The 15,658-nt window shown below is 35.7% G+C and overlaps 2 protein-coding genes across 3 annotated transcripts; both read right to left on the bottom strand.

Moving 5' to 3' along the window:
- Positions 1 to 1,913: 1,913 nt before the first annotated feature.
- On the bottom strand, positions 1,914 to 8,717 carry LOC132281734 (G-type lectin S-receptor-like serine/threonine-protein kinase At4g27290). Its single transcript, XM_059783412.1, has 11 exons — positions 7,315 to 8,717; positions 7,231 to 7,242; positions 7,017 to 7,133; positions 6,421 to 6,493; positions 6,252 to 6,303; positions 5,324 to 5,463; positions 5,145 to 5,228; positions 4,610 to 4,782; positions 3,520 to 3,607; positions 3,096 to 3,371; positions 1,914 to 1,997 (listed from the first exon to the last, which is right to left on the bottom strand). The coding sequence occupies exons 1-11, from the start codon at positions 8,613 to 8,615 to the stop codon at positions 1,914 to 1,916; spliced, it is 2,400 nt and encodes a 799-aa protein (XP_059639395.1). The 5' UTR covers positions 8,616 to 8,717.
- Positions 8,718 to 9,567: 850 nt separating this feature from the next.
- LOC132266707 (receptor-like serine/threonine-protein kinase SD1-8) lies at positions 9,568 to 15,232 on the bottom strand. 2 transcript variants are annotated; one of them, XM_059767682.1, is made up of 7 exons: positions 13,631 to 15,232; positions 11,329 to 11,490; positions 11,040 to 11,230; positions 10,745 to 10,952; positions 10,372 to 10,609; positions 10,133 to 10,283; positions 9,568 to 10,031 (listed from the first exon to the last, which is right to left on the bottom strand). In XM_059767682.1, exons 1-7 carry the CDS (start codon positions 14,919 to 14,921, stop codon positions 9,720 to 9,722), a joined length of 2,553 nt encoding a protein of 850 aa, XP_059623665.1. In that variant the 5' UTR covers positions 14,922 to 15,232; the 3' UTR covers positions 9,568 to 9,719. The 2 variants fall into 2 exon arrangements, with proteins under 2 accessions (XP_059623665.1, XP_059623671.1); XM_059767688.1 differs by having other exon boundaries at positions 11,040 to 11,188.
- Positions 15,233 to 15,658: the final 426 nt, after the last annotated feature.

The raw sequence follows: 15,658 nt of genomic DNA, 5'->3' as shown, positions 1-15,658 counted from the left end.
GTGCCTCTTTTGACTATTGTACATCTTTCATATTTTCTTATCTTTACCATGCCTATATGTAGGCTCCTTGTACTCGAGCAATATACAGATTTGAATTATAAATGTAGCTCTTAGTGGCTCTTTGTCCATGGATGTAGGCCTTAGTGCCAAACCATGTATATGCTTGTGTTATCCATATTTCTCTCTTCCTTTTTCCTATTTGCATTTATTATTTCCGCATCCAAAATTTAATATGGTATCAGAGCCAAAGGTCTCGAGTTCAAACCTCACCGTCACCCTAATTAAAAATTGAAATACACGTGTTGGACCAAAAAGAAAGCCACACGTAAGGGGGCGTGTTGAAGAATTTATATTTATAAGTTACACCTTCTCTAACAGCTTAAGTTTTGAGAGTAGATGGTAGTTACCAGTATGACACAGAATGGTAGAACTAGAAATCGTCATTAAATTGGAGAACAAGTGCGAAGTGTAGTATGATATCCCACCTAAGTCAAGAGCTCTGCACAAGTATATCTACAGGTTATGTGATGCTGTTACAATGTTAAGCTTTGCTTTTGCAATTGAATCCTCTCAATTCTACATTCCTAACTTGGGAAGAAATGAAATGCTTAGGAACTTTCCTTAGCTTTGTCATGTTGAAAATAAACTTAAAAAACATTTAAGTGTTTGCAAATTCAATTCTAATCGAAAGGTGATGTGTGAATGTAAATAATTAAAATCATATAAAAGTATTTAATTGACCGAATCTGGGAAGAGAAATACCACAGTTTTGAAAAGATTATCCTTTGAAAGTTTGAAGGGTTGTGTCCTAGCAATAAAACAATAAAAGAAAATACAAAAATTAAAGAAGATCTACACTTGGTATGAATTCAATCTTCCTTACAATAAACTTCTATAATGAAGTATTAAAAAAATAATATGGATTATAAGTAACATAAAAAGTAAGGCACTCCATATAGTTTGAAGGATGGATCTGCAATGAAGAAGAAAGGGAACATAAAGAATGGAAAGTAGCCATGTAAATTATAAATAAATCCATCTAAAATCTAAATTCGCTGATGGCTGAAGAAAATCATTGTTTTTTTCCTCCTAGTCTGTGTCTTTACCGGACTATGCTTATGCATGTGTATGTTCATTTCAACATTACTCAAAAATTACACTTCACAGGGATTTGCTGCACCATTCCATTTTTTTTTTTCCTAGTTGGGACTCACACACTGCCTCCACTGAGGTTCGAACCCCTGACCTCCCTTTGGGAGGTAGGAGCCTTGTACTGCTAGGCCACAGGCCTGTTGGTTTCCATAATGTCAGATACCAGTTCATGTAACAGTTTTCGGTCTTGATCAGCTTCATGACTTCTTGAATCCTTTTCCAATGATAATTTCTAAAGTTATCATAATTCTTATGAAAAGCCAGAATTCTTGATTTTTGGATTTCAGTGTCAACCATTGCTAAACAGATCAGCTTTGCTTGAAGTTATTAACTTTTTTGCTGGGAAGGCGCGTTGGTAGAAAACCACATGCATTGTTTCAATTCTCCAAAGAAAAGGATTCACCTCAACTCAATAAAGCCTATGTGAATATAATCCCACACAATTCATTGAGATGTTCAGATCAACGTAATCTAGTTAATTTTGGCAAGAAGATAGGATTTAGTGAAGTGTATGACCGAGTCTTAATCTGTTAGAAATGTAAGTAATGCAACACAAGCACTAGTACTTATTGAACAGTTAGCAATACATTATTACTACCATATCACACCCCCAACTCCAGTCAGTGAGTCAGCCCTTTTCTTTCCACCCTGCAGTCGTAGCAGTTGAATTTTAGACTCCTTTGATTCCTGACAATGCCTCTTCCATGACATGAAATTGGGTTATAACACGCATGTGGTGATACAGAACCTAAAGTACCTAGTCAATTTGCCATAAGCCCCAGATTTATGGCTTCAGACACTTCACCCGGTAACTGCTGCATTATGTTTCTGTTATATGTTCTGCCCTGTCAGGAATATTTAGGATCGTATCTATGATTCAAAGGACTATGGTAATTTCCTTTTTGTGCATAATGACCAAACTGATCAGAAGAGTATGAAAATAAAGATGAGAATACAGAATGAGAAGAGACAGATAAGTGAACAAGCCATAAAACAATTGGTGGGTGGTTGTAATAATGAAATATTACTTCTCTCCGTACCTTTTGAAATCCTCAATTTCTTTCAAAAGATGAAATTATCTCTCAAGAATGTGGTTTATGGTTTTGCAACTTAGTATAAGAAGTCCTTATCTCTGCTTAATGCAGCAGAGAAGAGACTAGTAGGGACATACTATTTAGAAACAACACAAAAATTTTCTCAGAAGTAGGTTCATGAAATCATATAATTACAATTCACCTATGGGAAAATAAGAAGCACCCATAGATGAGTCCATTACTTTTATGCCTTTTCCTTCCTTCCATAGCCTCCATGCCTATAACATTTCAATGTCATTTTCCTTTTTACTAATCTCACTGAATTAAAGATGTGACTAGGAATAAAAATAAATAAATAAATAAATGACTGGTAGAAGAAAAATCATTGAATATTTTTCACTTACATATCCAAAAAGATTAAGATGATTGTTTTTCTTGTAGAATCCTCTGCTCTTTAATTTTATTTTAAGGTATTCAAGGTCTTTTCCTCTCTTTTCCCCTGCTGTTCATTTATTTATTTTTTGTTTATACATTCTCTCTGCTTGTGCATTTGTTCTGGTTTTTCATTTGTGTTATCTTTTTTTAGACCCATTTATTATCATGTTAGCATAAAATGATCAGTTAGCACCCTAGGAGAGTCCTACCCGAGGACGAAAATGAGCAACAAAAGTCAGAAAAATTAGAAGAAAGAAATTTTATTGGGGACTTTCAACCTTGCAACTTCTGTACTCTTTTTCTTCGAATCATTCCACTTGATGCTACCAACTATAACATATCGTATTAAAATTACATCCAGCATGAGCCTGAAGAATAAACTATACTGGTAGAAGAACTGAATTATTTGTTTCTTGACAAATAAATGGATCATAAATGGATCTTTCATCGACCCTCTATCAGGGAATTAGTTACCTCATTCGTTGTACAAATTCTTCCAGCTAGCGAAGACTCACTCCCATAAGGACTCCTCAATGTGTAGAAACCTGGTTGCTTAGGTTGTGGCAGCATTGCACTCTCACTATCCAACATTAAGAGCACTGATGACATTGTTGGCCTGTCTTCAGGTCGTTGTTGCACACACAGAAGGCCTACTTGCATGCATCTTAATACCTCAGACATCGGAAACAAATCCTCCATCAGCGGATCTATTAGCTCAGATGCTTTTTCTTCATCCCATAGTTTCCATGCCTGAAATTAATAGAACATACATATCAAGAAATAACATTCCACAGATATTCCAAAAAGGAAGAGAATGGCCTTAATTAGCTATGAGATTACATGTCCAAGAAGGTTAAGATCATGGTCAGGATGGTGAAACTGTCTGTTTGCCACTCACTATTTCCAACACTAGAACTCCGAAGCTAAAGACATCTGATTTTATCGAAAAGATCCCACCAATTGCATACTCTGGAGATATATAACCACTGCATGCCATTATCAAAATCAGTGTTATTAAAGGTCCAGGGCACACTAAGGCACTAGAGGTCCTTTGGAGCCTAGGCGCGAGGCGCATGCCTGAGTGAAGTGAGGCGCACAATTAAAAATTTACACTAGCATAAAAGCATTCATATCTCATAAGTCATATCAATATTCAAAAAATTAATATCAAATATAAAAAAGTAAATCCATCAACTATAGAAGCATCCAACAACCATAAAATAGAGCACAAATTTGTTTTCTTAGACAAAGCATAATTTGTTTTTTTTAATGGCAAAACAGAGCACAAATAGAAATAAATCTGTTAACCGGGAAAAAAACAATTAACAGGAAAAGAAAAGAAAAAATAGAGCCAAAAAAAAGTGCACTAGATGAAGAGAGAGAAGTAGACGAGAAGAGAGAGAAAAAGAAAAAAAAGGAGATAAAATAGAGACCAAAAAAAAAAAAAAGACAGAGAGAAGAGAACTACACGAAGAGAGAGAGATGTAAACAAAGATAAGAAGAGAGGAGTAGAGGAGAAGAGAGGGAAGAAGAAGAAAGAACTGATGTGGCTTCACCGTTCGTCTCTGTAAGTAGGGCTTCGTTGTCCGTCTCACAATCTCACTATTTCTTTGTTCGGTTGACACTTTGACTCTTGCGCTTTCTTATTTGTTTATTCTTTCGAACAAAAGTTCCTTCTCATGTACGCTTGGGCTTTCTTATTTATTTATTAAGTTACCAAAAGTAACCTTTTTGGCTTAAGAAATAGAATAATCATATTTAAAAAATAATAAAATCAGTGAGGCACGCCTGACAAACAGGACGAGGCGAAACCGAGGCGCTCGCCTAGTAAACATCAGTGAACCTAGGATAACAACTGGCGCTAGACCTGTGCCTTGAGCCTAGGCGTGCCTTTAACAACACTGATCAAAATACATGAAGAAATCACCAAAAATTGAACATGAGTTGGTAAAACGAAAATGGGCGAAATAATTCTTCCGAATACTTACTAAGTTCCAACCACTGTGTTTGTTTTTGCTGATGATTGATCTCCTCCAAAAACTATTGCCGTGCCAAAATCTGAAATCTTGGGATTCATCTCAGTGTCTAGGAGCACATTGCTAGCTTTAAGATCCCTGTGAATAATTCTTAATCTTGAATCTCGATGAAGATAAGGAGCCCTCTGGCAATCCCAACAATTATATCAAAGCGCCTCCTCCATACCAAAAAACTACTGCTTGTGTTACCTGGACCAGTTTTGGATCATATTAAAGAAGGTTGAAATAGTATATCTAAATCTGGATCTTTTAAGAGTTAATAAAGTGATATACTTTCTTTAATTAGTAAACTACTTCTGTTTTTTTCCATATCTAGTATAAGATTCGATTGATCAACTTTAAGAAGGATTGAGAGGAAACCAAAAATGAAGGAGTTCAAGCTTCCATTGGGCATGTACTCATAAATCAACATTCTCTCTTCTCCTTGAATGCAACATCCCAGAAGCCTAACTAGACTTCGGTGTTGAAGTTTGGCAATCAACCTGACCTCATTTTTGAATTCATTGAGACCTTGATGGGAACTCTGTGAAAGCCTCTTCACTGCTATCTCTAGTCCAGTTGATAGTTGTCCCTGCAGTTTCCAACCACCATATCAATTAGTTGGGTATTGTTCATTTTGCTGCTTCTTTCAAGTATAGGTGACTTCAGCAATGGAATTGAAATTACCTTGTAAACTGGTCCAAAACCACCCTCTCCAATCTTGTTTGAAGGAGAAAAGTTATGAGTTGCTTCTGCAACAGTGAACATATCGAAGATGGGCAATTCTAGGTTCTCCTCACCTCTTGATTGGATCTCCAGCTGTATACCTGTTAATCACAGCACTATAGCAGATGGCAAGATTGGGTAGCAAATAGTTAACATGTCTTTTTTGGGTCTCAATCTGAACATGGCCAACTGACCAATGGGATCAAGTTATAAAAAATTCCGGGTTATCTTTAAACTCCATGATATTAATTCTGTTAGGTAGAATATGTAAGCATACAATATATTTAACTTCAACATAAATTACATGTAGAATATGTAAGCATACAATATATTTAACTTCAACATAAATTACATGGTTCAACTACCTAGTTTACTACATTTGTCACTTTCTTTAATACATCATTTTCTTGATTTTCCCCACGACAATATTATTCATGACTGTACCCCATCCAATTGACATGGCTGGATGATTAAAACTCTTTTCCTTTTTCTTTGTTACAGGTTGATCGATCACTGAATAATTTCAAATGTGCTCATGTAACATTGTCAAAATGGGGAATTTGGTGGGAAAATCATATTCCTTCTCCTCCTATTCCGTGTAGGAATTTTTATTCAAACACCAACTGTTAAGATATAATTTCCAACAGGATTGTCTATTAGTCACGGACAGGGACAGGTATACTCTTTTAGAGAGACTAATTCAATCAACAAATTTTTCAAAATAATTAATTAGCTTGGGATCGCTTTTATGGTTTCCTTGTCTGTATTTTAGAATAAAAAGCAAAAACCCTTCAACGCATAGCAAGTTCACTTTAGAAGCACATAATTTAAAATTCTAATAATTCTGTCATTCCATCAATGAATCAATATTTAAGAACATCATCATCACCTGCATCACTTTCTTGATACTTAAGCAAAGCAAAACAATGACATACAGTCAACTGTAATCACTCCCAAAAGTTACTTTTAAATCATTGGATAAGTTCTCTTTTTTATTTGTGAGCCTTGTGATCTACTTATTATTTTATACTTCCATACTTTTACATCTATCTGAATACAGAATGTTTCCTTAATCCTTGGCGAACAGGCCCTCCAATTTGACAAATTGTGATCCAGAACTTTGGTTGACCGCTGTACAAAATTACAAATAGATTCATTTTAAAGAAATGGGATGAAAATGGGTACTTATTATATCTGGTAAGAATGATGTGGTATTACTTGCTTTTGTAGTTTATGGCTATTACGTGGAATAGTGTCCCATAAAGGAAGGTGTTGAGAGGGATGGACAAGGTGAATTTTGGCTGAATACCCTACAAATAGGTTCCCTTTAAAGAAATGGTTATCATCCCACAAATATGTCCAACCTTTCTCCATTCCTGCCCTAGGGAGAACTTCCTTCTCCAAGTCTTTTCTGTCCCCGAATGCTAGACGTGTGCCTTCTTCGCTATAATGGAAGGTGTTGGGAGGGGTGGACTAGGTCTAAACTTGACTTGTACCATTACTTACACAGATTGACAAAGAGATGATCATGAAACTAAAACTTACTTCCTCACACTTGGTGGTCGATACTTATTGACATTGCACCAAGTAATGTCCACTCTCTTCTTGCCCGTCTAAAAAATTTAGAGTATGAAAAAAAATATAGAAAACTTACTTCTTTGCTGTGATCTCTTCCAAATGATATGAGAGACAATGAACAGCACAAAGAAAACAATTGATGCCGTGATTGCCAAAGCCACCCTCTTTTTCATCTTGGAATATGACTTGAACTCTAGGAAAACAATATAGTTGAAAAATCAATCTAAACAAGCCAAAAGTTTCAGCAAATCTATTTAATGCGTTTCTAGAACAGGCTAAATAGGATGTACCTGGTTCTGAAGCTGTAACACGAATGTAAAGCTTCTGATTACCATTTTCTATTAGTTTTTTTGACATCAATGAGATCCTCATACCAGAGCAAGCAACTGCTACCCCCATTAGTAGCATATAAATTAGCATAAGCTGTACAAGAACATTTCTTCAAGCACTCTGCTTTACATTCCTCAATGGTCATTGTAGTGTTCACCCAAAATTGCAACAAATCAGGCATTTTCACACCCGCAATCTCTATAAATTCTTCTCCTGCAGGACAATTCAACTGATTTTTGCGAATGCATCCACCCGACCTTTTAAATTCTTCCCAGTCTTGTGATGATTTAGGCATATATCCAGTCAAACAGCTGCACATGCTTAGATCACTAATTGTGCAAATAGCATTAGGACCACACACAGCATAATTATCACAATCATCGCTGGGAGTTTTATACTTGACAACCCATTCAAGGCTACTACTGTTCCAGACAAGGCGTTGAGATTCACCAAAGTGACTTAACATCAACCTTGTTAGAGTAGACTCATCATTGTAGAAGGCAGATTCAAAATACACCTCTTCTGTATTAGAGATAACCTTGGGGATGAAGGCAAGGTCAGGACTAATAGAGAACCCCCTGAACTGCACTCCATCCCATGTTGCACTACGAAATATCTTAACCGATCCCTTGCGAAGGACTAAATGTGGTGGACCCTTGTGATTGAGACTATAAGTGAATTCACCAGGAGAAGGATCATCTTCACTCTTCCATGAAGTGAGATATCGGTTTAAACCAATTCTCAAGTCCCATCCCAGCTTCATGCCTGTTAACAAAGTATCCGAGGGATGATCAAAGCTTTGCCAAAGGTTGCTTTCTTTGAACCCGTTGCTTTCATCCCTCAAAACAAGATTTCCGGAGTCTAGGAGCTGTGCAACAATAGATTTTGATGACATATTCTTGATATAATTTATAGACCAGTCGATACTTTGTGTGTGGTGGAAAAGGATCAAATTCCCATCGTCCCCAATCTTCACGGCACCTGATGAATCATTAATGGGGTAATTTCTGTTTGCTACCCAGACAATGGCTTGAGGTGTGATGTTGTAGTACCAAATTCCTAAGTATCGATTATTTGAATTGTTTGGACTGAAGAAACCAAGCTGGAATTTTTCTCTGGCAGATACCAAGGTTTGGCCATCAATAATTGATTGGGACAGACTTAATGTGTCAATTGCTATGGAGATTGCTGTATGAAAGAAAATTAAAGCTACAGTATGACACAGAACAGCAGAACTAAGAACACTCATTATAATGGACAACAATGGAACAATGGTTAAATGTAGTATGATATCCTCTGCATAAGCATATCTCCAATGTGAAGCTTTGCTTTTGCAGTTAGCCATCTCATGTTGAAAATAAACTTAAAAAACATTAAAGTGTTTGCACATTATTCAGTTCTAATATAAAAGTGCAGTGTGAATCTAAATATTAAAGCCGTATTTCATTGACCAAATTGGGGAAGAGGAATACCACTTTTGAAAAGTTTAGCCTTTGAAAGTTTGAAGGGCTATGTCCTGAAGTCTTAGCAATAAAACCCTAATAAAAGAGAGTACAAAAATCAAGTCTACCCACACGAGATATGAAATCGATCTTCATTACAATAATACTGGATAAAGTATTAAAATAGTAAGATAATACTAGTGATAGTAAATAAGTCATAAAACCCACATCGTTTGAAGGGTAACTCTGCAATGAAGAAAAAAAGAGACAAAGAATGGAAGGTATCTATGTAAATTCATTGTTCTTATGGCTGAAGAAAATCATTCATTGTTCTTTTCCTCCTTATCTGTGTCTGTACCGGCTATGCATATGCATGTGCATCATCATTTCAACATTGACTCAAAATTTACAAGTCTCTGCACCCCGTAGAGCTTTGCTGCACCGTTGCATAATGTCAGATACAACAGTTTTTTCAGTCTTCTCGATCAGCCTTTGCCAATGATAATTTCTAAAGTTATCATAATTCTGATGAAAAGCCAGAATCCTTAATTCCTAAACAGATCAGCTTTGATTGAAGATCCAACTTTTTTGATGGGAAGGCGTGTTGGAAGAAAATGGAAAAAAAAAAAACCTAAGAAGATAGCATTTAGTGGAGCGCACAACGGAGTCTGTTAGAAATGTAAATAATGCAGCACCAATTCAGGACATTTAGCAGTACAGTACTACTACCATATCGTACACCCAGCTTTTAGCTGAGAAGATTAGTAGGGGCATATTATTTAGAAAGTTCAGGAAATCATATAATTACAACTTATCTAGGGGAAAAAAAAAAAAACTCAATTAATCTTTCATCTGTGAGGATTAATATTTGAACTTGTAACTGAACTACCTGAATTTACATCAAAGAGATCTACTAATTCTTTAACCTTACACAAAATTGACAAAAAAAAAATATATATACAAACAGAGAAGTTCCAAATGTTCTAGCCAGCTGAGGTCGTGTCTAACTACCGGCCATCTATCATAGTAGTAACTGTAACTTGGTTCACTGTGCATGATTCATGTTGTTTACTTGAAGATGAATCTGTTTCAATAGGCCTTCCAATGCAAAAACCAGGGTGTTTTGGCTGCGGCATTGATGTAGTTTCACTGCTCAACATCAAGACCACAGTCGACATGGTTGGTCTATCCTCTGCTCGTTCTTGAACGCACAAAAGGCCAACTTGTATGCATCTCAACACCTCACATGGAGAGCAAGAAGCACCTGTCGATGAGTCAATTATTTCTATGCCTTTTCCTTCCTTCCATAGCCTCCATGCCTGTAACATTTCAATGTCACTTGCTTGGTTACTAATCTCACTGAATTAAAAATCTAAAAAATGACTGCCACAAGAAAATTCATTGAATATATTCCACTTACATATCCAAGAAGGTTAAGATGATTGTTAGTACTGTAGAATCCTCTGTTCTTCATACCACTTACTATCTCCAGCACCAGAACACCAAAGCTGAAAATATCAGATTTTACGGAGAAGATGCCATCCATTGCATATTCAGGAGACATATAACCACTGCACAATACCCAATGAAGTGTAATAAGCAATATGATGAATTTGAAGTTTGTGATGGTACTAGTGCAGGAATTTTAACAGTGCTTACTAAGTTCCAACTACTCTCTTTGTATTTGCTTCGGTCTGATCTCCTCCAAAAATTCTTGCCATGCCAAAGTCTGATATTTTTGGATTCATTTCTGCATCAAGTAGAATGTTGCTTGCTTTGAGATCCCTATGGATAATTCTAAATCTTGAATCTTGGTGCAGATATAGAAGACCACGAGCAGTCCCATTGATGATGTTGAAACGCCTTTGCCAATTTAATAGTGAGCTCCTTTCTTTGTCTGGAATATTTTTCATTCAACTTAGTAGATGCCATGAATATTAACTCTATATATCAATTTATATATGTATTATGCATGTCAACAATCACAATCTTGTTAAACTTGATATAAAAAGTGTAGTGAGAGGGGACTAACTGAATAAAATGGAATCGAGGCTTCTGTTCTCCATGTACTCGTATATCAACATCTTTTCTTCCATCTCAATGCAACAGCCAAGGAGTCGAACAAGATTTCTGTGTTGAAGCCTCGCAATCAGTCTAACTTCGTTCTTGAATTCTTCAATTCCTTGCCCGGAATTCCTTGAGAGCCTTTTCACTGCTATTATTTGACCTTCTACCATACCCTGTAATTGCAACCCATAGCAGTCACTATTAGTACCTTTGACATTTCCATATATGTATGTTATCAACATGATTCACTTGGAACTTACCATGTAAACGCAACCAAAACCACCTTCTCCTAGCTTATTCGCATCAGAGAAATTATTAGTAGCCATCACTATGGTTCCAATATCAAGCAGCGGTAACTCCAGCTCTTCTGTTGTACCCTCACTCGAGTAGTCTCTTCTACTTGGAATAACTGATTCATTGTGTAAAAAATCTTTACTTCTTTGCAGTGGACCTGCTGATTTTAGATGGTGAGAAATACATAAACATACAGATATATATTATACTGCAAAGTCCTTGCTCATTTTTCAAAAGCATACAAGTTTCTCGTACCTTTCATGTGTCTTCCATTTACCGCGCGTTGCAATGACCTCCTCTTCCATATAAAACATGAAGCTAGTCCAAATAGCAGAACACATATACCAACTGTAATCCCCGCCACCATGGCGTTTCGCTTAGTTTTGTTGGAACTATTTCCAGATCCATTACTCTTACCTTGTAATGCAATGAATAAACTGTTAATAGTGATGTTCCATATGGTTTGAGCATATTGAAAGTTGTTCATTATATTTCTAAGGATCCTAACTGACTATTTGATCATGTCCAATGTGTGGAAATATGTAAATTGATGACATCGCAAGAACCGTAGGTAGAATAGAAGACAACAAGTGCAAGTGCAAATGCAACACCCAAATTTACATCATTTACTACATTTGAGTGAATTGAAGCTGTAAAATGTATATTCTACTGAAAAAATGGTTGGATTGCAATAGTTCGATATCCATAAGAAATGCTAATTCATATAAATATATACATATATTAAGTAAAATTTAATTTAAAATTAATATTTAACAAAGTAATTAAATAATTGTAAATTCTAAAATATTCATGAACATAAAATTGACACAAGGTAAAAGAGATAAAAATATAATTTTTAATTGAACTTTACAATAGGAATTAAATTATTGATAAGCTTATTTTCAAACTCCTAAAATAATATCAAAATCAAGATTTTTTATTACAATCTACTAATATTTTATTTATTTATGTATTATTTATAAAATTAGAAAAGATGTGGAGACTAAATAGACTAAATTATTTATATTTTTTTATATATATTTCCTTGTTTAATTAGAAAGACTAAATTATTTATTTTATTTATATATTTTCTTATCTAATTAGATTTTCTTTCATTAAAAAAAAAAACTTATAATAAGTAATTTGAGTTTTATAGAAACTCTTCTAATTTGAGTTTTATAAAAACTTTTTAAACAACTTATATTAATTTTAAAATAAAAATTCATAATAAATAGGTAATTTGTGTTATTCTAAAAGCATACGTACTAAACATATAAATTTATTATTATAATAAATTTAAAAATAATATACTGAAATACTTTTATGTACCACATACTGAATATATAAATTTATTATAAAAAAATAATATACTGAGACACATTAATGTAATAAAATTGTTTCTACTTTTATATAAATTTTTTATAATTTTATGTATATATGGCTACAGAGTTTATTGTAATTGTTTTTGGCATTTTATGTGTGATGAATCCAAAGCCACCAACAAAGTCAAAGATGTCGGCTGGTAGTCGTTAGATTCGGAGCCGAACAAGTTAGTTGGGCCCATATGCCGTCCAAGAATTGAAATTGGTGGTCTGGTCCAACCCCACAATCTTTTTGGCGGGCCAATAACCCCGAAAGCGACTAATCGTAATCACAACACATAATTAAAGGCCTAATAATATGTCACGCAACCATTCAAGGACCCGGTCATAAATGCAGAAAACAACATACTACTTGGATTCTGAGCTTGATTTGAAATATGACCCACAATTGCATAGTCTACAATAAAAGCATATGTGATTTAAACATGCCAAATGTACTTTCGGCTGATGTACACATAAAACCTAACGTTTCAAATTTTGGATTTCTATTTTCATTACCTTATTGAAAATCCGATTTACAATCACAAACCAAGGTAGGAGTCATTAAAGATTTGAAAATCAAGAGAAAGACGATCAAACAATTCCCAATCATAAAGAGATGCAACAAGTGAGACCCACGTGTTCCATCAGAAGGCTATGGATGCTTGGCGACCTTATTCGGACAATAGATAGGTTCGGGTTTTAATTTCATTTTTCATGTTGAAAAAAAGTTTATACTCTTTCAAACTCAACAAAAAAACATCAGTATAGTCCACAAACATAAAGATAAGAACAAACTTTATAATTCTTGAGCCAAAGAAATCTAAAAAAGCACCACACACACACACGTCAAGATTTCAGTGACATTTTAGTCAAAATAGGTATACTTTGCATTTTTTTTTACTTTTTTTTTTTTTTTTCTTGACAAAAAATACACACTTACATTAGTCAAAATAAGTATGCTTATTAAACTTATTAATATACATTTTATTATTATTTTATTATTATTTTTATTCTGAAGTTCTTAGTTCTTCTTACACACCTGATTAACTTATAGTATTTGACGGACATGGGGGAGTTAATGTGCGCCAAACATAATCAAAATCAAAACAGAGTGTGTATAATCGGGCAGATTGAAGCAAAAATCTAACAACTCAGAACTCAAATTGAATAAAATAAAATAAAACAAAACGTACCTAGATCAGAAGCTGCCAGTTTAACATACAGATCTTGACCGCCCTCGGCCATAGCATACTGCCTAATATCGAGAAGATCGGTCGTCCAAATCACACACCCAAAACCACCTCCGGTAATGTTAGCATTGGCATAAGCTGTGCACGAACAATTGGTCCGACACATCCTCTCACAATCGGCCAGGCTCATACCCTCGTCCAGAAAAGGATTGGAAGAGTCGGGCAATTTCATATGCCTCATTGTCAAAAACCCATCGTCGTTGCAATTCAACTTGCTCTTCCTAGTACACCCATCAAGCCCATACCTCAATTCCCAGGCTTGCGCGTTCTTGGGCTCGAACCCTGTCATACACTTGCAAACCGGCGAAGAGTTTGTATCGCATATCCCATAAGGACCACACTCCTTATAAATATCACATTGATCTTTCGGAGCATACCAAAAAAGATTCCATTGTTTGTCGTCATCGATCCATGTGTAGCGCTGAAGCAATCCAGAGTGGTTCACCAGTAACCTCGAAATCAATGGACTGTCATGAATCTCAAACGAATAGTACACCGCGTTTTTGCTCATAACAAAGTCGAAGGTGATGTTATAGATCGGAGTCATTTCCGGTACGCCACTGAATCTGATTCCATTCCACGGCCCGCTTCGATAAGTTCTTTTCTGTTTGTTTGACAAGAAAACTTCTGGAAAGCCATCAAGGTCGAGCTTGAAGGTATAGTCACCGGAGGATGGATTGTCGTTGCTCTTCCACGACGTCAAGTACCGGTTCAACCCGGTTTTCGAGTCCCATCCGAGCTTCATCCCCGGCAACAGCGTGTCCGTAGGATGATCAAAGCTCTGCCATATGTAGTTTTCAGGGTTGACATCGTTTTCCACTCGAAGAACCAAGTTTCCAGAGTCTAAGAGCTGTGCAATTGTATTGCTTGTTGTTGTCGATTGATTTGATGACCATATGGAATTCGACGATGAGTCGGCCAGGACAAGGTTGCCGTCGTCTCCGATCCTGAAGGCCCCAGACGAGTCTTTGAGAGGGTTGTCTCTGTTAGCAACCCAGACAACTGTGTCTGGGATGTTCTTGTACCATATACCTACATACCATGAGTTGCCTCGTGTGAAAAAGCCCAATTCGAATCTCTGGTCGGAGGAGACGATGGTTTGGTCTTGTGTGAGAGGTTGTGTTGCGGTTATGGTGTCAAAAGCTGCGGCAAAAATTGGGAAGAGAGAGTGTGAACCCAAAAAGCACAAAACTATGTAACAATGGAGCCGCATAGTGATGCTAGTATTTTTCATTCTTCACTCAGAACAACCCAAACCCATTGGCATTGGGGGTGGAGCGTTTTTGCTTCTTTGATTTCATATGATTTGATTCATATTTACGACTTTTAGAATTGTTTAATACCGAAGGAAATTAGGAAGACGGGAAAGGAAAGTGACAGGAAAGGAAAGCATAACAACGTAACCTAATGAGCCCTGTTTTCCTTTGTTCATAATTTTGATTGGACCTTCAAAATTTCAAAATTCTTGTGTAACTCGTTTTTTCTTTTTCTTTTTCTTTTTTTTTTTTCTCTTTTTTCTATCTAACAACATGAGAAAAGTTAGAAATTGAATTAGTAGGTGCAAAGAATCGAAATCTACTACTTTTAACATTCACTGAAAGCACTAACTACTAGGTTATCGAATGATCTGCCCTTGTAACTCGTTGGATAGGCTTGGGCCTGGGCATTGTTTGGTGGTGTAAATTGTTTTATATGGGGACGGAGCTGGGCCCGGTTTTTAAAGTAGAAATGTGAGGAGTAGAAAGGAAAGTTTTCTAGTCAAGAATCTCACGTAATTTTAATCCTTTCAGTCAAATTTTAAAATTAGGCCGGTCAATTACCTGTCAATCTACAACGTTGTCTCTGAATGTGACTTAACTACTATTCTAATGTGCCCTATAATTTAAAATTTGGTTATGAAAATTTATTCTGGCATATGGTGGTAATCATTGTAGACCGGAGTTGTCTTTACATATTTTAAAACTATAAACC

The sequence above is a fragment of the Cornus florida genome, unplaced genomic scaffold (assembly GCF_030987335.1).
Source record: "Cornus florida cultivar Cherokee Brave unplaced genomic scaffold, ASM3098733v1 CherokeeBrave_3.0.0_Hap2_Chr01, whole genome shotgun sequence".
Taxonomy (NCBI): domain Eukaryota; kingdom Viridiplantae; phylum Streptophyta; class Magnoliopsida; order Cornales; family Cornaceae; genus Cornus; species Cornus florida.
Note: the sequence above shows the minus strand (reverse complement) of the source record. Positions and strands in the feature narration are given on the sequence as shown.